The sequence below is a fragment of the Morus notabilis genome, unplaced genomic scaffold (genome assembly GCF_000414095.1).
Source record: "Morus notabilis unplaced genomic scaffold, ASM41409v2 Scaffold521, whole genome shotgun sequence".
Classification (NCBI taxonomy): Eukaryota; Viridiplantae; Streptophyta; class Magnoliopsida; order Rosales; family Moraceae; genus Morus; species Morus notabilis.
The window spans coordinates 444980-470628 of record NW_010357686.1 but is presented as its reverse complement, the minus strand read 5'-3'; the positions used below and the strand labels follow the sequence as shown (position 1 = coordinate 470628).

General features: G+C 32.3%; 3 protein-coding genes across 3 annotated transcripts; 2 read left to right on the top strand and 1 right to left on the bottom strand.

The window, feature by feature from the left end:
* Nucleotides 1-2555: 2555 nt before the first annotated feature.
* On the top strand, nucleotides 2556-6663 carry LOC21401339 (ribonuclease H2 subunit A). The gene is made up of 8 exons (XM_024173810.1): nucleotides 2556-2724; nucleotides 2825-2896; nucleotides 3623-3746; nucleotides 3829-3916; nucleotides 4799-4936; nucleotides 5019-5106; nucleotides 5203-5323; nucleotides 6272-6663. Exons 1-8 carry the CDS (start codon nucleotides 2640-2642, stop codon nucleotides 6435-6437), a joined length of 882 nt encoding a protein of 293 aa, XP_024029578.1. The 5' UTR covers nucleotides 2556-2639; the 3' UTR covers nucleotides 6438-6663.
* Nucleotides 6664-7001: 338 nt separating this feature from the next.
* Nucleotides 7002-10717, bottom strand: LOC112093994. The gene is made up of 2 exons (XM_024173785.1): nucleotides 10139-10717; nucleotides 7002-7580 (listed from the first exon to the last, which is right to left on the bottom strand). The coding sequence occupies exons 1-2, from the start codon at nucleotides 10251-10253 to the stop codon at nucleotides 7267-7269; spliced, it is 429 nt and encodes a 142-aa protein (XP_024029553.1). The 5' UTR covers nucleotides 10254-10717; the 3' UTR covers nucleotides 7002-7266.
* A 4580-nt stretch (nucleotides 10718-15297) lies between these two features.
* Nucleotides 15298-17032, top strand: LOC21401338 (40S ribosomal protein S25). The gene is made up of 4 exons (XM_024173769.1): nucleotides 15298-15419; nucleotides 15562-15636; nucleotides 16081-16215; nucleotides 16601-17032. Exons 1-4 carry the CDS (start codon nucleotides 15417-15419, stop codon nucleotides 16712-16714), a joined length of 327 nt encoding a protein of 108 aa, XP_024029537.1. The 5' UTR covers nucleotides 15298-15416; the 3' UTR covers nucleotides 16715-17032.
* The last annotated feature ends 8617 nt before the right edge of the window (nucleotides 17033-25649 follow it).

Sequence of the window (25649 nt, the reverse complement as noted above, 5' to 3'; positions counted from 1 at the left end):
TCTTCCAGCAAGCTTCTTTTGCTTGAAGTTTGCTTGTTTTACAATTCCAGATTGGTCCCTTCTAGGAATGTGCGTTAATGTGATGTTTATCCTTTTGGCCATAATGAACAGAATTCATTACATTATTGTAAAACCAAAATTCACAAAGTCCGAGCACAGAGAGAGAGAGAGAGAGAGAGAGAGAGAGAGAGAGAGAGAGATGTTTATCCTTTTGGCCATAATGAACAGAATTCATTACATTATTGTAAAACCAAAATTCACAAAGTCCGAGAGAGAGAGAGAGAGAGATTGAGTAATGGGTCCAATCAATGCAGCAGCCACTTTGAATGGAAGATGCAAAACGTTCACATGGCCTGCTGGCTCTGCAGTGTCACGTTGAGCCTGTTTGTGGTAATCCAAAAAGCTTTTTAGTAAAGTGATAAATAAGGTTCCAGAGAGATTGTGAAAAATGGAATTTTGACAGATATATATGATAAACTTTTGTGAATGCCTAAAGTTAATGAAAGAGGGACCCAAAGCCAAGAAAAAATTCCAAAAAAAAAAAAAAACAGTTGAAGAATATTGCATTAAGAAAATGAAAAATGAAACTTGAAGGAGAAAAGAAAGGAAAAGAAATAATCAAGAGGAAGCTTTTAGTTACAAGTATCGTCAGATATTAAGGTCATAAATACTAACTGAATTCTGTGTAAGTTCACGAGTGATGACAGATGAATCATGATTCATGAGGAGTAGTCAGAGTATCATCATCTGGTTCCACAGTGTATAGACCCGGTCAAGATGAACCAAAAATGACTATACAAGAAACTTGTTGTGAAGACAAGTTAGTACAAGTTCATCTCTACGTCTTAAACGTGAAACTTGTTAGGGCTGGCAATGTCTGAAACTCTTTTAACATATAAATAGGGTTAATTTTAGGGGTAGCAGTTCGTATTGGCGGGTCGTGTTTGTGTCGTGTTGACCCCCTCAATTGACACGAACACGACCCGTTTATTAATCGTGTCAAAATACAAAACCTAAACACGACTTGTATATTGACGGGTTGACACGACACGACACGAATAACTCGTTTATTAAACAGGTCATAAATGTGTCGTGTCAACTCGTTGATTACCTGTCAACCCGTTTATAAAATAGGTGATAAATGAGTCATGTTAACCTATTTCTGAACCTATTTTTGAACCTATTTATAAAATAGGTGATAAATGGGTCATGTTAACTTATTTTTGAACATGTTTATAAAATGAGTAATAAACGGGTTGTGTATTTGTGTTACCCATACGTTTAATAAACGGTTCATGGCGGGTCAATTGCGGGTTGGCGGGTCAACCTGAAAATAACATGTTATTTAATCGTGTTTCGCAGGTTCGACCTGATTTTGACCCGGACCTATTTATGATAAACTCAAACCCGTTAATTCGTGTAGGTTTCGAGTCGTGTCGGTATCCAAATTGCCAACCCTAGTTAATTTGTGAAATGGTCGATTCAGGGTGTTAAAATGTACCGTGCTTCAAAATGTCACACATGATTTTTGATAATCAAGTACAAAAAAATAAAAATAAAAAACTTTAAAGTAGAAGAGTTGAACTTTACATTTTTTTTTTCAGTAGCCAGACTATGGTAGAATCAAGACTATACTTGCAAATACTGACTATACTTGCAAATACCGAATATTTATGCATTCAGATGATGACGTTGATGATGGTGATAAGAGTAATTAGTATAAGAGTATTTGTAGTAGCCGTAGGTGACATATTGTCCCCATTTTTTAAATTTTGACGAAAATCATCAAACTCTTGATTGTTCATGGCCCGTTTGGTTCATAAGTTCAAGTTTGATTCTAAATTCAAATTTTATAAGAGAATACATTAGCGGAATCTTTTTTATTTATTTATTTTTGTGAAAGAGCATAATCATAATCATAAATTCAAGTCAGTGAACCAAACGAGAAGTGTTAACAACAAAATGACACGAGTATTCCAAGGGAACAGCTGCACCCCACCATGGGCCCAATGGCTCCTTATGTTTTTGCTCCCATTAGCCTATGTTTGGTAGAGTGGAAAATGGAGAGAAAAAAAATAAAAGGAAGGATTTTAGAGAGAAAGGAAAGAAGTTGTAAATTTATGAGGCCTATTATTTTCTTATCCTTCTAACTTTAAAAAGAAAAATAAAGAAAAAATTTTTAACAAGCAAGTGATAAATAAAATAATTATTTTGACTTTAAATCATTCACTATATTTTATTTGTGTAATGGTATTGTTGTAAAATACACTAAATAAAAAAAATTATAAAATAAATAATTTTTAATATAAATATACAAATAAGGACATCAGAAAAACTAATGATTATTTTATGAGAGTTTTTGGCATGACTAGAAAAAATGACAACTGATAATTCTTATTATTCAACCCTCAGATTTATTAGAACCTATCTGTCTTTCATATTTTTTTCAATATAATTTGAGTTTAACCTAATTTAACGATAGAAACTAACACTGACCTATAAGAGAAACTTCTCCTCATTTCATTACTTGTTTTCCTTTTATTGGCGGGAAGGAGTGAGAAAACGAAGAGGAGAGAGACATTTGAGTTTGAGAGTGGAACTGCGGAACAGTGGAAGTGGAAGAAGGAAGGAAGGAAGGAATGAGATCGGAAGCGGGTCTGCCGAAGTGGGCGACAGAGCCTTGCATCATGGGCATCGATGAAGCTGGTCGAGGCCCTGTTTTAGGTCTACTTCTTCATTCTTCTTCTCCAAAATTTCCTTTTTCTTTTCATTTCTCTCTCTCTCTCTCTCTCTCTCACATAAAATAGTTTCTGCTATGTTTCAGGACCAATGGTGTACGGATGCTTGTACTGTGCTCGCTCCTACAAGAACACTCTCTCCTCTTTGAACTTTGCAGGTTTATCTTCCGTTTTTAATTCCATTTTTTTTACTGTAATTTGGATTAGGGTTTTTTTCGTTTATATTCAGATAAAGGTCTGTTCTTTTCCTGTTTTTGCATTGTTCTTTTTCCTGTTACTACCAATTTGTAAAAGCTTGAGATGCTGGTATTTCGATTTGAGAAACTTGTGGTGCACAATTTAGGAAATTTGAAGGAATTTGAGAGATGAAGTTCTAAATAAAATAAAATAAATGGGCAATTTTGATTTTTGTTTAATTTCCCAACAACTTTGATTTTCTGCCATTTGGTGGAAGAAATAAGGTGAAAGTATTGAGCCCTTTGGACATGAAGAAACTCGCTTTCCGATTTTTAATTCGTGGAAGTATTTGTCACATTATGATTCTCCTTAAGTTTAATAATTACTGAAATTGGTTTCCACATAGCATTTTGGACCTTTTTCGAGTTATAAGTTCTTGTGACTAGTGTAATGCTTGTCCTTATATTTCCCATGGTGAAGGGAAATGTTGGACTCTGAACAGCTTTTGAAGTGTTAATTAGGAACTAGCTAACCGATAAAGCTCGCAAATATCTATTCTGTGGTTACTCCTTAACTTTATTTTCGATGTTGAAAAATGGGGTTTTGATCTTGATTGGAATTGTGGGCTTCTTGTCATTGAATGGGGTTTTATGAATTGCGTGGTTCTCTTCAAGTTTATGTTCGTCTTTCCCGCTCCTTCGCTGCAGATTCTAAGACATTAAAGGAAGAGAAGAGAGAGGAATTATTTGAGAACTTAAAAGCTGATGAATCGATTGGATGGGATGTTGACGTCATTGATCCTAGAGAGCTTTCAGCAAAAATGCTAAAGAAGTTAGTTTAGAATATTTGCAGTTCTTGTCATCTAATATCTTTTGCTCCTTTTACCTTACTTCTTCATTTTTCTTGTCAACAGAAATAAGATAAACCTAAATGAGATATCACATGAGTCTGCAATTGGGCTTATCACAAAAGTACTAAACATGGGAGTCCTTTTAACTGAGGTAAATGTCTTTCCTACATGCATGAGATGAGTGGTCGCTTAATGTTAGACACTAGTTCTTAGGAAGTTAATGGCTAAGAGGGGTTAAGTGAGGAGAAAGGAATTAGTTGGGTTTGGTCATAATTTCTCAGAAATTATGTTAGTGCTGATTTGTCTTGTTTTTGGCTAGGATTAGAGGAAAGTATAAAAATAGAGGGAAGGGGCAGAGTTTGTTATGCTGTGATTTTAAGAGTTTTGGGAAACTGATCTTAGGGAGAGTGGTGGTCTCTCGAATACCACCGAATTCGGAGTCCCCGGAGTACTCGAATTCTCCGTTCTATCCATTTCGCTTTCTTTAATTTTCTCTAGCTGGTTTTGGTTTGTATGAACTAGTGTTGAAGTAAAATTCAATAAAACTCCTCTGTTTGTATCAAATCTGGTGTTGGCTGGTTGTGTGTGTGTGAGTGTTTGGCTGTTTGGTTGAGGAAATTGTCAGGTTCCTAACACTTAACTGCAACTATTGTTTTGTATAATATCAAATGTACTAATTTTCACACTCATGTGTAATACATTCTTAGTTTTCAGTAAAAAAATAATTAAAAAAAAAAGAATTTGGATAGTGGATATATGTTTCTGTTAACTCTAGGGTTATCGAGCTAATGTAATCTTATTGGGTGCCTCTAATGGATAAACTATGTAAATTCATGTTGAGAAATTATGATGAATTTGAAGATAAGTAACCTAAAAAATTGAAAGCCATTAAAAAACATAGGCAGAATGTCATAATGCTTCCTAGGTAAATAAAATGAAGACTTTGCAAGTTCACTTTTAACACGTGGTCAATATAAACTTTATTAATAATGTCATGAATGGTGGTAAAACTTTACCAATGCATATGTTTCAGGTTTATCTAGATACAGTTGGGGATGCTGAAAAGTACAGAACTAAACTGTCTGAAAGATTTCCTGCTGTCAAATTTGTAGTCTCGAAGAAAGCCGACAGTCTTTATCCAGTTGTTAGTGGAGCAAGCATAGTAGCAAAAGTAATTAGCTGCCCCTTCTTTTAGTAGTTTCATAAAGTCTTTGAAGATCCATGCTAGTTTCATCTTAGATTCACATGTCCAGGTTACTAGAGATCGAGCCTTGCGAGAATGGGTGCTTGATGAAACAGCTGAAAACATGCACAGAAACTTTGGTTCTGGATACCCTGGAGGTAAAAGGTTCCCGACTTTTTTTTTAGGTGTGACATTTTGAAAGATTCAAATGCTAATTTACTATAGGTGCCTGATAATGCTTTTCATCTGTATAGATCCTGCAACCAAGGCCTGGCTGCAACATCACAAGCATTCAGTATTTGGCTTCCCAACATTGGTTCGCTTCAGTTGGGGTACATGCACTCCCTATATTAAAGAACTGGTCGAGGTCTTGTGGTTAGTCCTACATTCTCTTGCAAATCTCTATGAGGAAATATTTTATAAGTCCATGCTTTTGGTCATGTACATGCACGCTGAGAATCTTTTTATTTATGCGCCATCTGGAGTCTGAATGTTTGGTTGCTCTCCTGAGTGTATTTTTGTGTGTGCAACTGTGTTTGTGTGCGTTAATCGAATTTATAAAGCATGGTTATATACATATATATATATATATATTTTACGATTTCTCCATAACAAAATGACCCAAAGAAGATTTTGTTTACCAGATCAACATTAAAAGACCTGCAGTCAACTCAAAAATCTTTCTATTCTTACTGCAATCACTATAAGCATTACTATGAGCTGGTAGAAAATAATCCAATGATTTTTCTGGAAACGTGAGAGGAAGAGGGAGAATTTCGACCATGTGTTAAAGTCCGTCTTTATCAAAGAAAATACATAAATATTTATTTCTGGCTCTGTGGGTTCTTTGACCTTCAATCAGGAAGATTCAACCTTTTAATTTTTTTTTATATCTTATATTTTTGCTTTTACTAATGTTATTTGTAGTTTTACATTATAACACTGTTCTTCTGACATCAACTCTATAAATGAGTCTCGAAGCTTTCTATGGAAGGACCAAAAATCTGGCAATTCATTACTGGGATTAAACAAGAACCTGTCTTGGAGTCGTGTGCCCCTGTCCAAATTACTAGTAAAACTGGCCTGGTTTCTTCGTTATCAGCTTTCTGACATGAAACCTTTGCTTGTGCACACAAGGCGGATCATTTAAGCCTGCACACTGGACTTGTCAACAAATTTCCCTCTCAAGGATACTTTTTTAATAGATAATCCAAATTTTGCATGCCAAGCTCATTTAAATTGCTTTAAATGAAGGAAGTTAGTGAGAACCAAAGTATGTTGATGATATTTATTTTGTCTTTAATATTGTGTTTGCCATCTTAGGGAATCCGACATAGATGAAGATAGCGGTTGTGGCAAGCAACAATTAAAGTTAAGCAATTTTGGTGTCACAACATCAAAGAGAAAGATTGAAGAAATTGAGTCAACTGGTAAAGGGCGCTGCAAATTCTTCCAGGCTCGTAAGCTGGAGCAACTCACTCATTTCTGACGATGCTAGAATTATTCATTCTTGTCCTTGTATTTGTTCTACTTAACCTTTGTCCCTTTACCTTGTTTACTTAAAATCTTTTTCATTTACTCTTGACGGTAATATAGTAAGAAGGATTTAGCATAACTTTTGTGACACATTGATTGTTTTCAACATCATGATTGGATAGTTTCGCACATTTCCGCATTGCCATAGTTGCATGTACAAATGTCTTGAGAATTTTATAGCCTACATCCATCACTTTGTACATTTTTTTTTCTTCCCGGTGATGCTTCAAACTGCCAGGATGTCTAGTTTAACTGAATGGATATTGGTCCTGGTTAAAAACAAAACTATGAAAAGTAACGAGGTGCGTGCCACCAATGACCACTAGGTCAAATGGCATGGGCTATGGTGGGTGGGGCCTGGGTTTAGGTTTGGAAGTGTGCAAGTTCGATCTTGCATTATTTGTGTGCGCGCACGCCCCTAATGGAAAAGTCAAGGTGCATGCCTCTTCTTTCCATCCATAGATCATTTCTGTACTGCTCCCTAGACTCATATGACAATGCACACACAGTGATGCAATGATATCAAAAGCACAAATAAAAACATTATTCAATCATCGGCCATTACGTGTACAACATGTGTTCGGAAGGCATCATGCACAGGATGTACAAGTCACTAATACAGGTTGCTTGGGGGGTGAAAACAAAGCATAATACAGGGTTTTAAGACATTCACTAGAAACCTTTAGTATAACAAGAAAGCTAACTACAAAGCACAAGAACTGTTGTATTATATACTGAAGCTGGCAGCACTTAGATTGTCATGTTCATGGACATGTTTACTTCTATCCCCATCTAGGCACTTCATACAAATGTAAGAGAGAGGCCATTGTAGCAGCAATTAGGGTGGAAGCTCCTATCCGGTTACAGTTGGCGGCTCCACGGTGATACGGATGGCGGTTGTTTGCAGCTCCGGCTGCATATACAGGGATGAAAGTTGTTCCTCCCTGTGTAGAAGGTGTTTTGGTGCCACCATTATTTCCAGCCTCAACTGGGTTAGGTCTGGTGCCGCCCGCATTTGCTGCTCCGCGTCCAATCCCGTGTTCGAGCTTGCTCCCATGTGTTTTTTCACCTCCCAAGGTCTTTTCCTGCACAAAATCTTTGGGAATTATATGATTAGTAGGAGTTAGAGCACCGAAATTAGATCGAAGATATCATGAGCTAGCATTTTGTTCCCTCAGAGTGTCATAAAATATGAAAACTAGGACACAAGTGCAATGCAACAATAACACAGAGATCTACATAATTGACTACTGCATTGCCCTGAAGTATAATTTGTCACCGTAGATAAAACCAAAATTTGCTCAATCAGTTTTGAATTCAGTAGTAGAGTACTAGAGAAAAGCCCCACAAGTAACACGAGTTTTAGCAACTAGGTCATATCAGAATTATAACAGACAAAAGAATTTCATAATTTAATGGAATTCGATGATTTTAAAATTGGATTATACCGGTAAGAAATTTTTTATTTTTATTTTTATTTTATTTTTTCATATCTTACTAAAGAATTCTCTTAAAAGAAGAAATGCAGATTAGCAAACAAGAAGGTTAAATAAAGTATTGCTATGGTGGGTTAATGAATATGATACAAACGTTAGTGCCTACAAGTTATTATGTTATCAAAGCAGATAAAATCATAAAATTTTAGGTCCCGTTTGGTTCACGCGTTTGCAACCATGATTTTAATTCTGCCGAAAATTTTGAATAAAAAAAATTCCCGCCAATGAGTTCTCTCACAAAATTTTAATTCAGAATCAAAGTCATTAATTTAAACGCACGAATCAAACGGGTATTATTAAGTAAAAAAAGTGTGTGTACGCGTGAGTGTATAAATACGATAGACTAACATGGTTCCTACGTTTGCTCTAAATTGGCAGCAAATTGAACATACTTCTTATGTTGTCATTGTTGCTCTCAAATTCTCATGTTATTAGTCCCAAGCTTGATCCCTGAAAGAGCTTTGGTTTATCAGAAGTTTCCGTTAGTATTCAGGTAGGTCCTATGGGTAGAAACTTACAAAGCAAGGAAACTAACTATATGTCACAAGCTTTTTCCTTTTAGACAACTTTGATATATTCCAAGTTTCTTGCAATGGAAGAGTCTTAAAATCAAAACCAATTCCAGTAATGGAAAGGAATTAATGCATGCAAATGAAGACTTATGCGACCTTTTAATGTGGGAGACAACAATTTTGTTGCAATTTGATTCCATACCAGAGATTCAAAGTTTAAAGTTGATACCCTAATAATATTAGTTTTAGCAGTAAGGTATCTTGGAAAATGGCAGCCAAAATCTGTAGCTACAATATTATACTCAACTTTCTCTTCTCGTACTTTTTGACTTGCAACGTAATTTTCTTTATACATAAGTAATTCGAATAAGAGCATCTCCAAGAAACTCTTTAAATTTTTGTTAAACCATACTCTTTATTTTAACTAATTATTTTAAAATTTATTGAATTTAAAATATAAATAATTTTATTGAATTTTGTTTTAAAATAAACTTTTGCATTTATTGTGGTTTGAAGGAATAGTTTAGACTTTTGTTTTGTTTTGTTTGTTTGTTTGTTTTTGTTTTTTTTTTTGACAATTTTGATCCCTACCACTAAAATCGATAAAGGATTTATGAAATTTAATAGGGATAACCGTGTTCACATTGTGTTAGAACTTGAAATTTTATAAAAACTAGCTATATTATGTTCAAAAAATCGGTTGAAAATATAGATATGATTATTATGTTAAGTAATTATTTATGTAAAATTTTCAGTTATTATACAATATAGATATGATTATTATGTTAAGTTTTGGAAATCCTTTATTGATTTTAGTGCCAATAATCAAAACTACTAAAAAAACAAAAGTTCAGGAACTAATATACCAGAATTAGAAATTCAAGAACCAAAATATCACTATGTTGAAATTTTCCGACACTGCTAACAAAGTAATTCTCAGCCAAAAAATATATTTATTTATATATAGACAGAGAGAAGGTATGTACAGCATACACGTGTGCCTATTACCTATGATAGAAGATCAAAGAGACGTTTCGAGAATAGTAGATAGAATGAGTTCTTATTATGATGATCATGCAACATCACTTTAGGATATAAAGCAATATATGTGTTTATTAGAATGTTTTAGTTATATCTCTCTGCTTTAATATAATTATGCCACAGAATCTTCAAAAGTCATTTTTTCTTTTTCTATTGATAATTAAATGCAACTGCAATTTAAAATTTTCGACTACCCTTCAGTAATTTCATCCCATCTCCAAAAGGTGATGAAACATAAAAGACAACAGAAAAGAGTGAAAAACTCTTCTTTTGTTGTCGCTCTTTGTATCTTAGCAAGGTAGTTAGAAGTTCAAGTTAGGTGTGTATATATACGTGTGTGTATATATATATATATATATATTTCAGCTTCTGATGTTTATTCAATAATACTGGTCATTTACTGATCACTAATCCGCATCAATAAATGTGACTTTATGATTATCATATGAATATCATGAAGAAACTCATTAGGAATTCCAGGTAAATATTAGACCCTTTTCAGTTCTAGCTCCAGAGCAAAACGATTAACTATCAATTACCATATATAATCCGAGTAAAATTATTGCTCTGAGAAAGAAATAAATAAAACACAGCAAAAGGAGTACCTGAAGACAAGGTCTCTTGATGAAGAGGGGATGAAGATAATCCAAGTACACAAAGATGGGAGAAGAGCATCAAAAGCAATAGGATTTTTTTAATTTCCATTGCCACCCCTCTCATTAATTCTTGCAAAAGTTCTTCTCAATATCTTATTCCTCTTGTGTAGCTTTCTTTTGCCCTATCCTAGCTTGCAAAAGTTCTTCTCAATATCTTATTCCTCTTGTGTAGCTTTCTTTTGCCCTATCCTAGCTTGCAAAAGTTCTTCTCAATATCTTATTCCTCTTGTGTAGCTTTCTTTTGCCCTATCCTAGCTTGCAAAAGTTCTTCTCAATATCTTTTTCCTCTTGTATAGCTTTCTTTTGCTCTTATTCCTCTTGTGTAGCTTTATTTTGCCCTATTATTCCTCGTGTAGCTTTCTTTTGCTCTTATTCCTCTTGTGTAGCTTTCTTTTGCCCTATCCTTGCTCTCTCTCTCTCTCTCTGCTCTTATTCCTCTTGTGTAGCTTTCTTTTGCCTTATCCTAGCGCTCTCTCTTGCCCTATCCTATCTCTCTCTCTCTCTCAAAACATGTAAACAATATTTGTGTAAAAGGTAAGCACAGAATGTAAAGTGGAAGAAGATAATCATCATATTTAGAACCAATTCCGTTTTTGCTTTTCATGTTTTTCAAGATAAAAAAAAAATGTGATTGGAGGAGAAAACGTGTTTGGAGGAAAAAATGTAAGAAAACTAAAATAATTTCATTTTTTAATTTAGTGTAAAACCACTTAGAAAATAAAAACGATTTGAAGCCGTTTTTCATTTTGTGTTTCCATTTCTTTGGACAGATACTTTTTTTTTTGGCAGGTAGGTGGAAATTATGTAACTAAATAGAATTTCAGTTTTTTCTTAAACTGAAAACAATCTCTTAATAAAACTACTAGGAGTGTACAAAAAAATCGTAAAACCGAAACCGACCGCTCAAAACCGAAAACGACGGTGTCACGTGGAACCAAACACAGTCGGTTCGGTTAACCGACCGACTTCCTCAAAATTCGGTTCGGTTTCAGTTTTGCGTGTAGAGAGTCGGTTAAAAACTGAACCGACCGAGATGAGATTTTTTTTTTAAATGTTTTCGTTTTGTTTTACTTATGACAATTTAAATATTTTTTAAACTTGTGTTTGTGCAATTATCAATTTTGATGTTGTGCTTTGTATTGATTTATTGTGATTACGTGTTTGTAACTTTGCATTGAAGGAAAGTTTTACATTTTTTCGTACTTGCGGGTCAAAAATGCAATTAAAGATAGTTAACTGAGGTCATCTTCCTGATTACCAAAACTGAAAACCAACCGAAATCGAACCGAAAACTGTTAGGTACGGTTCGGTTTTGGTTCCAACTTTCAGAAAACTGACATGGTCGGTTCGGTCACCGAACTGACCAAAACCGACAGTTTTTAACCGACGAACACTCCTAAAAACTACCAAACGCATTTTCAAAAACGATTTCTGTTTGAGATTAAAAACGTTTTCATTTTCAGTTTCATAAAAAAATAAAATTATTTTAGAATTAATTCCAAACGCATATTGTCCTTATCTTAAACGTCCAAATGGCCTTATCATTTAGCAAAAGTTATCAATGGTTTTTAAGGCTAAATTATTATAGGCAGGAATCTTTTAAACACTGCTTTACCTTTAAATCGTGATTGTCAAGGTAGAACCTACCATGGCTTCATAGGAGTACTTAAAAGGAAATAAAAAGAAAGAGAGAAGGAAAGAAAAATCCCATGTACTTGTTTTGAGAAATTCCTTGATTGGACATGAATATATATATATATATATATAGAAAATTTTAACAGTTTTTGTTGATATAATGTAATAAGAATTTAATTTATATTAACTTCCAAATTTTTTTTTGTCATTGTCCAATTAGTATAATCGTAGGATATATATTTTATGATTTAAATAACGATACTATTTATAAGTAAATATTAAAATAACTATCAATATATACATACATATATAGGTCATGTTTAGAATTGATTTCATTTTTATTTTTTATGTTTTTCGAGAAAGAAAAAATGAAAATGTTTTCAAAACGGCGTTTGGCGTAATAAAGACAAAAAACAGAAATGAAAACGATTTTTTGATTTAGTGTAAAATAAGAGAAAAATAAAAAATGACTTTTAGTCATTTTTTAATTTTTGTTTTCGTTTTCTCCTCTCTCGAGCAGAGAGAGAGAAATAGATACATTAATAAGTTTTTTATACTGAAAACAATCTCTTGATAAAACTATCAAAAATATTTTTAAAAATGATTTATGTCTGAAATTAAAAACGTTTTTATTTTTATTTTCATACAAAAAAATAAAATCATTTTAAAACGAGTTCCAAACGCGTCCATAATATCTTTCATCCGGTTACCGAATCAGTTTAACAAATATAGCGTTTTTTTTTTTTTGTCATTATGTTGAGACTTCTGAGGAAACTCATGGACGGCATAAATCCCAAATAAGTGGATTCTCATGGAATGCCTAAAATCCCGAAAAAGTCGATTCTCCGAACTGGGCTTCCTGTCATTGGCACTTAAAACCGCGTTACACGCTTCCAAGATGATTCTCAGTAGAAAGTTAAGGCTGCTTTTGTAAGTGCCTCTAATATACCCCTTTTTCTTTCTCTTCTTATTTCTTTTTTGGGGTACTTCAGTTTTGTTGTCAAATTTTGATGATGTTTCTGTTCAATTGGAGTTGAAAGATCTAAAATATTATGATAATTAGTTGCGTGTATAGCATGATTGTGACTAGACATTCCGATTCAAGTCCATCCACTTCATAGTGTACACCCCTAATTCATAGAAAGGGATTAATACTCTGCTTAATCAAATGAAAGAACTTGGAAAAGTGGCCTTTACTTTTTTGTCTAATTGAGGATTGCGCACTAAATTAATTTTGGTCACGATCCAATCAAGACTAAAAGTTCAATTTTAGTGGAAAGCATAATGCGAAAGTCACGTTTGTCGTAATTGATAGCTCGATTTTATTACATACAAATCTTGGTTATTTTTGTCAGTTCTTGATGTTTTTAGCGTATTTTTATTGTGTTTTATCTTGTTTTTGTAGGTTTGAGTTAAAATGAATAAAAAGATCTTCAAAAGAGTGAAATTGGGAGCCAAATCAAGCCATGAAGCTGCTACAGCAAAATGAAATTCGCACTGCAGCGCGGACAGCAGAAAGCCAGCCCCAGGTGCTGTAGCGCCTACTTCTTGTGCTGTAGCACCCCCCCAAAAAACTGAAGACCCGCTGCAGTGGTTTTGCCTGCGTTGTTAGGGTTTTCTCAAAAATCCTAACGGCGTTGTAATGGGAAAGTGATCCGCTGCTGCGCCTCCACGCATTATGCAGTCATTTAAGGCTTCATTTGCACTGATTTCAAGAGGAGGATAAATAGAAATGAGCTAAGAATCACAAGGGGGCGCTTGGAAACACACACAAAAAAAGGAACCAACAGAGGAAATTACAAGATTTTGGAGAGCATGCTTGGAGATTGAACGGGAGCTTGAAGATTTAGAGCTTGTTCTTCAACGAGTTTTATACCCTTTTTCTCCTTCCTCTTTTATCTTCTAGAATTTGTATTTTTGTTGATCATGTGTAGACAACGGATATGAGATTTGGATTGTTTATGGTTTATGCTATGAGATTATTGATGTATACTTCATAAACTCTTTATAGCTAGGGGTTTGATGCAGTTTTACCGTTGCTATGTTAAGAAGATTCTATATGCATAGTGTATTTTCACTTCAATCTATTTGTATTTCTCTATGCTTATTGTCTAATTTAATTATCCCTTATTGATATAGATGTGTGGATTTAAGTTTGAGAGAGTTACTTTTACATGTTGGATTTGGAAAAGCACAATCTAGAATAAGTTGAGTTCGGGAGACTAATTAATTCGGGTTAATATACAAGCAATTTCATTGTAAAATTGATAAAAAACTATATATGCAAAATTAACAAATATAATGATAGCTACGTTAATATGATTTTATGACATCATTGGTTTTTTTTAAAAATTCACTAATTGTTGTTTATCGCGTATCTGTGCACGTTTGCATTTGCAATTACAGTTTGCTTTGTCGCAGATTAAATATTTTTTTTTATATACTAGCAAAAAATAAAAATAAAAACTAATTTTATATTTTTCGTAGTGCTTGTTTATAATTTCAATGCCATAATGCTATTGTAAGTAATTTAATGACATATGGCCTACAAATTGGTAGAAAACTATGTTCTACATATTGTCTTGCGAATTTTTCTTTTTTCTTTTTCTGGTAAATGTTGTCTTGCCAAATTTAGTGTATATACATTTTAATGATGCATGGTCTTATGGTATTTTGTTGTATAAGTGATGTTACATTATGAGGTAGAGGTTATTTGTAATTTAGTAACATAATGACATTGTACTACATTATAATTTGGTATTACTTTAAATGCGGAGCAATTAAAATTTAAAAATTTAAAAATCGGGATTAATAATTTAATGAACTTGGATTTCAAATAAATTATTCTAAAAATTCAACTATGAGAGATATATGGAAGTTATTTACCACAATAAAAGCATGACAAAATCAACTCAAGAGGTATTTTAGGTTGTCAAAAAATATAGTTAAAAAAAATAAGCCATATAAGTAATATTTGTATGACCAAGCATATTTTAATTCAACTCTTAAAAAAACATTGAGATATTGTAATTTTTACATTTTCTCGAACAATCATGTCATTAACGCCTAAAGAAGCCCAAACTGATCCATTTAGATTGGGCCGATTGGATCCCGGGTTACCCGATTTAGAGAAATAGGCCGGAGCTTATATAGATTAATTTTTAGTTATAGAAATTAATAGCTCATGACTTGTTAAGTTATAGTTTATAACTAGATAAGTTATAGATAAATTTGTCAAGTTATGATTCATAATCAGATAAGTTATGAACAAACTTGTCAAGTTAGGGTTCATAATCAAATAAATTATAGATAATAACTTGTCAAATTATGATTCATTATCAGACAAATTATAAACAAAAATAATAATTTAACCTATTTATTAATTTACGTAAATTATTAATCTATTAATTTTAATTTATTTAAATTTTGACCTATTTTCCTCTCTGCTGGTTTATTTGTTAAACAGACTAGAATAATTCGATCAAAACCCTAATCCTCTCGGAGGTAGCCACTATATACATATACAGAGAGACGAAAGCTTTTCCCAAACTCCACTGCTCGGAGCTGTAGAAATCAACCAAGACCCATCCAAATGGTAAGTTTCTTTTCCATGTCTCTTCCTGTTTGGTTGCCGAGAAATTCTGGGAATTGCCGAGAAACCTCGCCTTGTTGAGGTTCGTGAAAATGTGGATAAGTCTTAACCTTTTATTATTATTATTATTATTATTATTATTAAGGCACCAAAGAAGGACAAGGCTCCTCCACCGTCCTCGAAGCCCGCGAAGTCTGGCGGAGGCAAGCAGAAGAAGAAGGTAATGCCATAGCGTTTCGATCTCTATTTCAGCTTAAGCTTGATTTCCTGATCGGAAATTCTTAAGATTTCTTCTTGTTTATTATGTCTCAATGCTATTGTCAATTTTTGGATCTAAATTCGAGTGCCTGGGGTGTATGTGGAATGTCTTTGATTCAGGTGTTTCTGCGATTATTCTTCTTAAGATTTAGTCTGCCCTTTGTTATTTGTGTGTGTGTGTGTGTGTAATATTTTCGATAGATTTTCTTTCTAATATTAGATTAGTTTAGATTTTTACTAACATAGTGTATCATAGATTCGTGAAATTTGTTAAAATTAATATGATGTTCATAATGACACTGAACATTGAAATTGAATGGTTATCAATTATCATCATCGTCGTCATTATTGTTATTTGAGTATAAAATGTATGTGTTTTTCAGGCTGTTTGTGTTTTGGTGTGCAGAAATGGAGCAAGGGAAAGCAAAAGGAGAAAGTTAACAACACGGTTCTTTTCGACCAGGCAACATATGACAAGCTTCTAAGTGAAGTTCCAAAGTACAAGCTTGTGACTCCTTCAATCTTGTCTGATAGGTTGAGGGTATGTTATTATCACAACTTCCTTTTGTTTTTAACCATTGCTGGCTCTATGTTTTTCTTGCTTTGTGTTTAATAGTGATTTTTAACTTGCCATTCCTTGATTTGTTTTCCTATTTCAATATGCTTCAACAATTTAACTAAATGTAGTATGATCAAAATGTTAAAATCATTTTGGACATAGTAACATAACACTATTGAGAACATGGTCTGAGAGCATGAACTTGGGAGAATATACAATGCACACAGATAACTTTTAATCTTTTTTCTTTTGAATGAAGAAAATGTGCTTTGGCCTGTTTATAATTCCCAAACAAGTTCTTTCTGGGAAAAACATCGACTTTTGTTTTTTTTTTTTTTTTGTTAAAACTATACGGCTTTGCTTTCAGATTAGTGGATCGCTAGCACGTAGAGCTATTAAGGATTTGATGGCAAGGGGTTCCATTAGGATGATCTCGGCTCACGCTAGTCAACAGATCTATACCAGGGCCACAAACACTTGATTGACAGAAATATTTTTTCCAGATAGACGAGATGAGAAGCTAATTCTTGTTATGTTTCTAGATTAAATATTTCCGATTTTGTTTTCTTCAAACAAACGCTCAGTTTTGAAATCTTTTTGCTTTACTTTAACCATTAGTTTATTACATACTTTCAAATCTTTGTTGACATTGTATTGTTCTAGTATTTCCTGGTCGGTAGATCATTACAAGTCTTTCGTTTTATATACAATCCTGGAGCATAAAATATTTATTTTGATATGCTGTCAGGATTCATTTTAGTTAATTAATTTGAGCAAGAACAATGTTCTTGAAGCAAAGGATATGCTTCTCATGGAAAAAAAAAAAAAAGAAAAAAAAAAAAAAAAGAAAAAAAGGGATATCTGCACCAGAATCTGGAAAATGGTAAATCTTGACCCCAAATATATCTACTAGACAAGACAGTAGAAACTGAAATAGTATGGCAGTGGTGTAACAACTACTTGTCGTTTATTTTTTTATTATTATTTTTTTCAAACACTCGTGGAAGAAAGCAAACAACAAAGAAAGAAAGAGGAAATTTCCTTTCATCCAATTATGTCACATTTAGAACATGTGGACCAAGGTATCAGCATATCCAAAACATGTTATTATGCAAGTAACGGAAGGTAATGGTTGGTTAGATTCACCGTTTAGGACACACCAAAATTAGATTTGAATATGTAGAATTTGGAGGAGTTTATGAGTAAAGCATGAATTTTTCATATATAATTAATGCTCGCCAAAAAAATTAGTTTCTACTACACTAGGTACCAACTTTTCTTTTGTTCTGATAAGGTCCAATAAATTGTGTGTTGCAATAGGAAGCATACGAGATTAATGAGGGTCTGTTTTGTAACTACAACGTTTTGTCTCATTAAAATCTGAATTATCTTATACCTTTTATGTTCAAATCTATGAAATAAACGAAATGCAACGTTGGTAACGCGGTTAATTCATGTAGAAGACCCAAAACGTAAGGCATAAGATTTTGTTAATTCTCTTAAAAATGTCAAGAATAATGTGATATAAGAGAGAACTTTCTTTTGTATAAGAAAACACAACTTGCAAAAATTTTGATTTCAATTGTAAGAGCACAAGGCCGTTAATCCTCAAATGTAAGAGCGCAAGGCCGTTAAAGGTTTGTGAGCTTTCTTAACATTTTATTTCTTTGGAGAGAGAAAAAAAAAATAAAAAAAAAAACAGACCGAGAGAGTAGAGACCATTTTCTTCACCATCTTCCCCCAAGCTGCCTAACAGCGGATGTCATTCCCCTGAGCGGCCGAGCTCTCAAGGTCTTCCCCTAATGCTGCCCAGCCCTGATGCCGTTACCCTGAGTTGCCCCGCCGTCAAATTGCTAACCACCGACGTCGCTCAACTGAAACTCTTGACTTTCCTTTCCCCAAGCATCTCTCTTGAGTGATGGTCAATTTTCTTTCTTCTTTTTTTTTTGTCTATATATATTTGGTTTTGATGTAAAATTAGTTTGTTTTAAATGGATTTTGAGAGATTGGTTTTATTGAAATTAGTTTGTGGGATTAGTTTGGTTTTTGAAAATCTATAATTGTGAGAATAATTTGGTTCAGTCATAAATTATAAGTTCGCGTGATTATTTTAGCGTTGAAAATTGATGTCGTGGAATTTGTTTGATTGTGAAATTTATTTTGAAGTTGAATGCAAATATATTTGTGGAATCTGTTTGATTGATGTTAGTAAAATTTGTTTGATATTGTTGTGATTAGTTTGACACTTGTTGATTGTCATGAAATTTGTTTAATTTGAATCTTCATATTTTGACTTATTTTGGCCAATGTAATTGATATCATATTTTGCATTATGTAATGCTTCTTATGTTTTAGTTTGTATATATTTTTATGTAAGAAGCTACTTTAGTGGACGAAGAATATTTATTAAAGCAAAGGAAGTGAAATGATGGTTATAGGTATGTAAAAATCAATTAAGTCTAATTTTTAAGTGCTTTTTAAGGGTAAAAAGGTCATTTAAATAATGTATATTACTAGGAACGTTTTCTGCGCATTTTTGACATTGCAAAAAAAAAATAATTAATGGTCAAATTTGAGTCAACAATCACGATCAATTAATAGAAGAAGTGTCTCTTTATTTTCTTTCTTTTTTATTTTTATTTTTTGAAAAGTTAAAGGGGGTTGAGGTGATTTATTTTAATTAAAAGATGTCTGTAATTGTCTGTGTTAGTTTGTCAGGTAATACATACAGAATGGTATGGTAAATACTTGACATATATAACTTTTTTTTCTTGTTTTAGTTTGTCCTAACACAATTTCTCTAAAAAATGAAAGAAAAAATGAAAAATTTATCGGTAAGAGTGTATAAATTTAAATATTTATTAATTATTTTTAATAAATATTTTTTATTAGTGTAATTATTTAATTAAAAAAATTATAAATTAAAAATAAAGAATAAAAATATTGACTTATCCACTTTTGAATTGACTCATGACCCAACAATAACAATATATCCCACATCGAAAAGGGATCAATTAAATGAAGCGTTTATATTGCATTCGAGTTGCCCCACGTATTGCTGGGCCAGGTAACGCGGGCTTGTAACCAAGTGGGGCAATAAAGTGGCTGAATGTCGACGGTGGTGGCGTGGGACGACGGCTTTGCATTGTACCACCGTGCTGGTGGGGCGGAGGGTGTATTCTGTGGTGACGCAGTCTTGGTGGTGGTCTCTTGTAGAATTACGATTCTGCTAGAGCCCGCCCATTAGGTATGAGACTGATTAAGATTCCACCCTGCCCCGGCAACCCTCACTGTCTCTCACAGCCATTTTTTATGTATTACCTTAGGTCTGATTTACTTGGCGGATTCACGTTTTCAATCCGAGTTGAAATGTGACATTTTTTGAGAATTTTTTTACTGTAGAAAATTAAAACTAAAAATTTAAGATTCCACCTTGCCCCGGCAACCCTCACTGTCTCTCACAGCCACTTTTTATGTATCGCCTTATTTAGGTCTCATTCACTTGGCGGATTCAAGTTTTCAATCCGAGTTGAAATGTGACATTTTCTGAGAATTTTATTACCGTAAAAAATTAAAACTAAAAATTTAAATCGGTAAAATGAACGAGGTCTGGCGGACTTTTTTTTTATATAATGATTTTAATTTTAATATATTAGGTATGTGTAAAAAAATTAGATTTGACCCTTTTAAATTAATAATTTTCTGCATTTTATTAGGCTAATTTAGATTTTAAAAAATAAAATATTTAATAAACAAAAAATTGTTACATATATATACATATTAGTATAATCTTAATTAAAGAAAAATTGACCCCATACTAATAAATCACGGCTCTGTTATTGTTTGATATCAATGAAACAAAAAGTTGATGTTCTTCAAGCTCAGAGGGATATATAAAACAATATCTTTGACCCCATACTAATAGTGCTCTGTTTGTAAAATATTTCCAATAGTAATAGTAATATTCCTCTAGAAGTAAATGGTAATATATTGGATATATACCAAATAGAAAAATATCCAACATCGGAAAAATATGATTTAAGTTTAAGTGTTTATATTGCATCCAAGTGACAACGTGTGAACAAGCGGGGCATTAAAGTGGCTAGATGGCTCGTGTGTTGCCGTTGTTAATATATATTGGTCATATTTGAAATTATTTTTATTTTTATTTTTTACGTTTTTTAAGAAAGAAAAAATGAAAATATTTTTAAAATAGTGTTTGGCGCAATAAACACAAAAACGAAAATGAAAACGATTTTTTAGTTTAGTGTAAAATGAGAGAGAAATGAAAAATAACTTTTAGTTGTTTTTCATTTTTTATTTTCGTTTTCTCCTCTCTCGAGCAGAGAGAAAAAGAGACATTAATAGGGTTTTTTATACTGAAAATAATCTCTTGATAAAATTATTAAACGCATTTTTAAAAATAATTTGTCTCGTGTGTTGCCGTTGTCGATATATATTGGTCATATTTAAAATTAATTCTATTTTTATTTGTTACGTTTTTCGAGAAAGAAAAAATGAAAATATTTTTAAAACAGTGTTTGGCACAATAAATACAAAAAATGAAAATGAAAACGATTCTTTGGTTTAGTGTAAAATGAGAGAGAAATGAAAAATAACTTTTAGTCGTTTTTTATTTTTTATTTTCGTTTTCTCCTCTCTCGAGCAGAGAGAAAAAGAGATATTAATAGAGTTTTTTCCACTGAAAATAATCTCTTGATAAAACTATTAAACACATTTTTAAAAATAATTTCTGCTTGAGATTAAAAACGTTTTCATTTTCATTTTCATATAAAAAATAAAATTATTTTAGAACAAATTCTAAAAACGTTCATTATCTCGTGCGATGTAGTCTTGTTGGCTGTCTCTTATGGAAATTCGGTTCTGTTAGAGCTACAACCAAACGTCACAAGATTTTTTAGACCTTTTAAACCCTTTTTGAAAAGAGTACTTGTACTTGTAGCGATTTTATATCTTCCTTTTTTTTTTTGGGAATGCAGAAAATGTTCTTTGCTATTGAGATTTTTTAGCATGTTTTATGATTCATGAGCAAATTCTTTGGGGAAAAAGATTATGGGCAATCAGTGACTTCTTTTTTCAGTATACAAATGATTAATAATTTTGGTTGTTCTTTCTACGTTTTGCTTCACTTTTGTTTTCTTCTAGTGAAAATATTTTCAGATTTAAGTCTTCTTCAAAGTCTCAGCTTTTTAATCTTTTGTTCTGCTTTGATAATTAGATTATTCCGTACTTATAAATTTTTCATGACATTGTTTGGTTTGATATTTCAGTATACAAATGATTAATAACTTTTGTTTTCTTCTAGTGTTTTCTGATCATTAGATTATTTCAAGTGTTTGGTTTGATATACAAGTTTGGAGCACAAAATATTTGTCTGGACTCGGTATCAGTTGATAAATTTAAGCAAGGATGATGTTCTTGAAGTAATGATAGGTGCACCGGAATCTGGATAATGGAAATCTTGACCCCCAAACATTTCTTCTAGGCAGTAGAATATGAAATTGTTAAGGAAAAATACACATCTACATTGTAGAAATAAATTGAAACAAAATAACAAAAAACAGAGAAGACAAAAATTTACGTGGTTCAGAAAAATTTCTTACATCCACAAGAGAGGAAGAAAAAATTCACTAGTCATTTTAAAATTACATACTCAACAAGTTTTTTCACTTTCTCTTTTTGCCTAAAATTCTTTTACACTATTTGTCGATCTATCTTCTCAATTTTCTCTCTTTCTTTAAAAAAAGAGACACTCTTTCTTTAAACAAACATAAAAACCTTACACAAAACACTTATATAGACCGTTAATGAGCTATAGAATAACTCTTGCTTAAAACTAGAAAACAATAATTTATTTAAAAAATACAAAATAATAACTTACCCAATAAGAATCGTATCAACTACTTGTCGTTTTGTGTATCTGAACCCAAACATTTTTACTGTACAGTAAAAACTGAAATAGTACAAGTACCTGTGGTTTATTCATCTATTTATTTTTCAATACCCTCTCGTCAAAAAAGGAGACAACAAAATAAAAAGAAACTTTCTTTCAACCTCTTTAAAAGTTCTTGGTTTATTTTGGCCCCTGAATAATCTTCCTTGTCCTATTTTAGTCCTTGAATTTCAAAATGTTACTATTTGCTTTAAACTTTGTTCCTTTTTTTTCTGAAAAAAAAAGAGATTTGTTCCTTTTTCATGTTTGGCCTTCCAGTCACAATAATCCTTAAAAGCTCAACGAAATCAGTAGTGTGACACTAGCATGCTTATTTAATGAATAATATTTAAAACAAATCATACTTAAATTTAAAATTTCAAAAAATAAAAGGAAAAATTAATTTTAAATTCTTAAACCATTTTTCCTACACAAACATTTCAAACATCATATAGTTCACTCAATATTTCTAATGTTGATCTGCATCCAAAGTAGAAATTACAAAGAAAAAATATTCAATAAATACTATTTATTTGCATTGAAGTTCTAACTAAGGAATGTCTCGTTAAGAAATGAAAACATTTGCAGATTTTCAGTAAACACAACAGCATCTCAAAAGGACAAAACGGGATACAAAATTAGGGCACGACAGGAGGTTCTGCGTCTATTAATTCTTAAACCATTTTTCCTACACAAACATTTCAAACATCATATAGTTCACTCAATATTTCTAATGTTGATTTGCATCCAAAGTAGAAATTACAAAGAAAAAATATTCAATAAATACTATTTATTTGCATTGAAGTTCTAACTAAGGAATGTCTCGTTAAGAAATGAAAATATTTGCAGATTTTCAGTAAACACAACAGCATCTCAAAAGGACAAAACGGGATACAAAATTAGGGCACGACGGGAGGTTCTGCGTCTATTTGTCTTTGAGAAATAAGAACCAATAGAGAAGACGAGAAAGAGAAAAAGATGAATTTTAAGAGAAGAAGCCACACGTCATTTTGTGACAGCAAAATAAGAGAAATGATATTAGGCTACTCCTCATTTGATCCGCACCATAAATTTCATATCCAATGATAGAAAAAATGTGTCGTTAACAATAAATTACCCCGTTCATTTCGCCGATTCGAGTTTAGAATTCGAGTTTTGCTACAGTAAAAAGCTCTCAGAAATAGTCACATCTAACTTTTTTGCTACAGTAAAAAGCTCTCACACAAAATCACATCTCAACTCAAATTATAAACTCGAATCAGCGAAGTGAACGGACAAGTCTGTTCACCTGAAGAAGAGTAACCTTTTATATATATATATACACACTAGTGTGTTACCCGTGCAAATAGTATGGATAAAATATGTTATAAAAAATATATTATATGATAAAAGTTTAGTTTGTAAATAATACATATTTATTTACATATTAAAGTGTATATATATATATAGATTTATTCATCTTGATTTTTCTTTCTTGTTTCCTCTGAGTTGCAACAAATAAAAACAAAAAAATAAAAAATAGTTAAGAAAAAAGAAAATAAGGGAGGCGACAGCAGGGAAGAACAAAGAAGTTAAAGCAACAATACAGAGAAAAAAGAAAAAAAAATAGACAGCCACGTGTCTAAAAAAGAAGAAGAAGAGAAAAATTGAAAGGCAAAAAAAGAATTACATTGTTCTTTAAACAGGAAAACTCGACCTCCTATAGTAGTGTTGTAGAATATTTTTTAATCCACTTCATTAGATTATTTTTCTTTCTCAATTTGGCTCCGTTAAAATAAATTTCTTACAAATATATCCTCACTTACATATTTTAATTTTCCTTTTACATTCTTTTGTATTTGTTAAGTAAGAATCTTCTTTTTTGATATGCCTTCTTTAAATATTCTTTTACATCCTTTTAAATGTTTACTTTATCAAATTGATCTTCAAGTAAGCGAAAAAATATTTAGGGGAAATGAAAGAGACAACGACACAGTAAAGAAAAGGGAAAAAACATAGAACATGAAAAGGGAATTTTTTTTTTTTTTTTTAACAAATCAAACCAAAACACGATGAAAAAAAAAGATAAATTATTCGGAGAAGAAATAGAAGATCGAAAAAGGAAGAAAAAGATGAAAAAATAAAAGAGAAGAAAAGAAAAGGGATAACAAAAATAATCAGAGAACATGCAAACGGAAAAAAAAATGGAACAAAAAATTTCAAATATAATAAACCGTTGACGCTTCACTGAACCAAAATCTAGAAGATTAACAAAAATGGAAAGAAAATGAGTAGAACAAAACACAAAAATATGAAAAAAAAAAACTAAACAAAAACAGAAACTTAAGAGGAAGAAAAGCATGAAGTGAAAGGCTAAGAAAGCAAAATAACCTACAAACAAAAGGAAATCAAAGCATAAAATGAAGGCAAAAAATTTGACGGACATAAAACCCTAAGGCAAAGGGTTTCTCGTTGAAGCTTCACCGAACCAAAATCAACACAAAGGGTAAGAAGCCCAAACGAAAAGACCAAGAAAAAAAGAAGAGAAGAAGACGAAAAACATATTAAGAACAAAAGAAGCCTAGAAACATTGACCGGAAAAAAACCGTAAAGGCCAAATAACCCCTAAACAAAAGCAAGAAGCAGGAAATCAAAGGGGACAAAGCATTTTTAGAACAAATGAAACCCAGAACTTTCACGGAAAGAAAAAAGGAACCGGGGTAATATGCGTGAGAAAAGCTGCAGACATAGAGAGGAAAAGGAGGAAAAACATTTTCAGAGCAAATAAAAGAAACTCTTTGCCAAGACATGCCAGGTGAACGGCAGTCGGAGAAAAGAAAAGAAATGAAAAGAAAAGACCCGAAACTTCTCTTCTATCAAAGTTACGAAAACGGTCAAATAAAGCACAAATGAATGAGGAAAAAACTAATGGCAAAAAGGAAAATTCACACAACGTAACCAAAAAAGCTGTGAGAAGACTGAGAGGACAAGACAAAAATACCCAAACAAAAACCAAAGTAAAAATAAACAACCAAGGATAAAACGGTAAAGACACAAATTTAGGACACATCCGGAATTTTTCCAAAGAAGAAGGAGAAGAAAGACCGGGCAATATTCTAAAAACAGTAACCCGGGTGCCTGCTTTAGTAGTATGTATAATATATATATCAATTTTTTATCCCATGACAATAGTAGGAACTAGGAAGTAGCAATACATCATCACTTCAAAAACAAAGGATAAAACGGTAAAGACACAAATTTAGGACACATCCGGAATTTTTCCAAAGAAGAAGGAGAAGAAAGACCGGGCAATATTCTAAAAACAGTAACCCGGGTGCCTGCTTTAGTAGTATGTATAATATATATATCAATTTTTTATCCCATGACAATAGTAGGAACTAGGAAGTAGCAATACATCATCACTTCAAAAACAAAAAGAAAAGAAAAAAAAAAAGGCCATGTATCCGAGTCCCACATCGGAAGA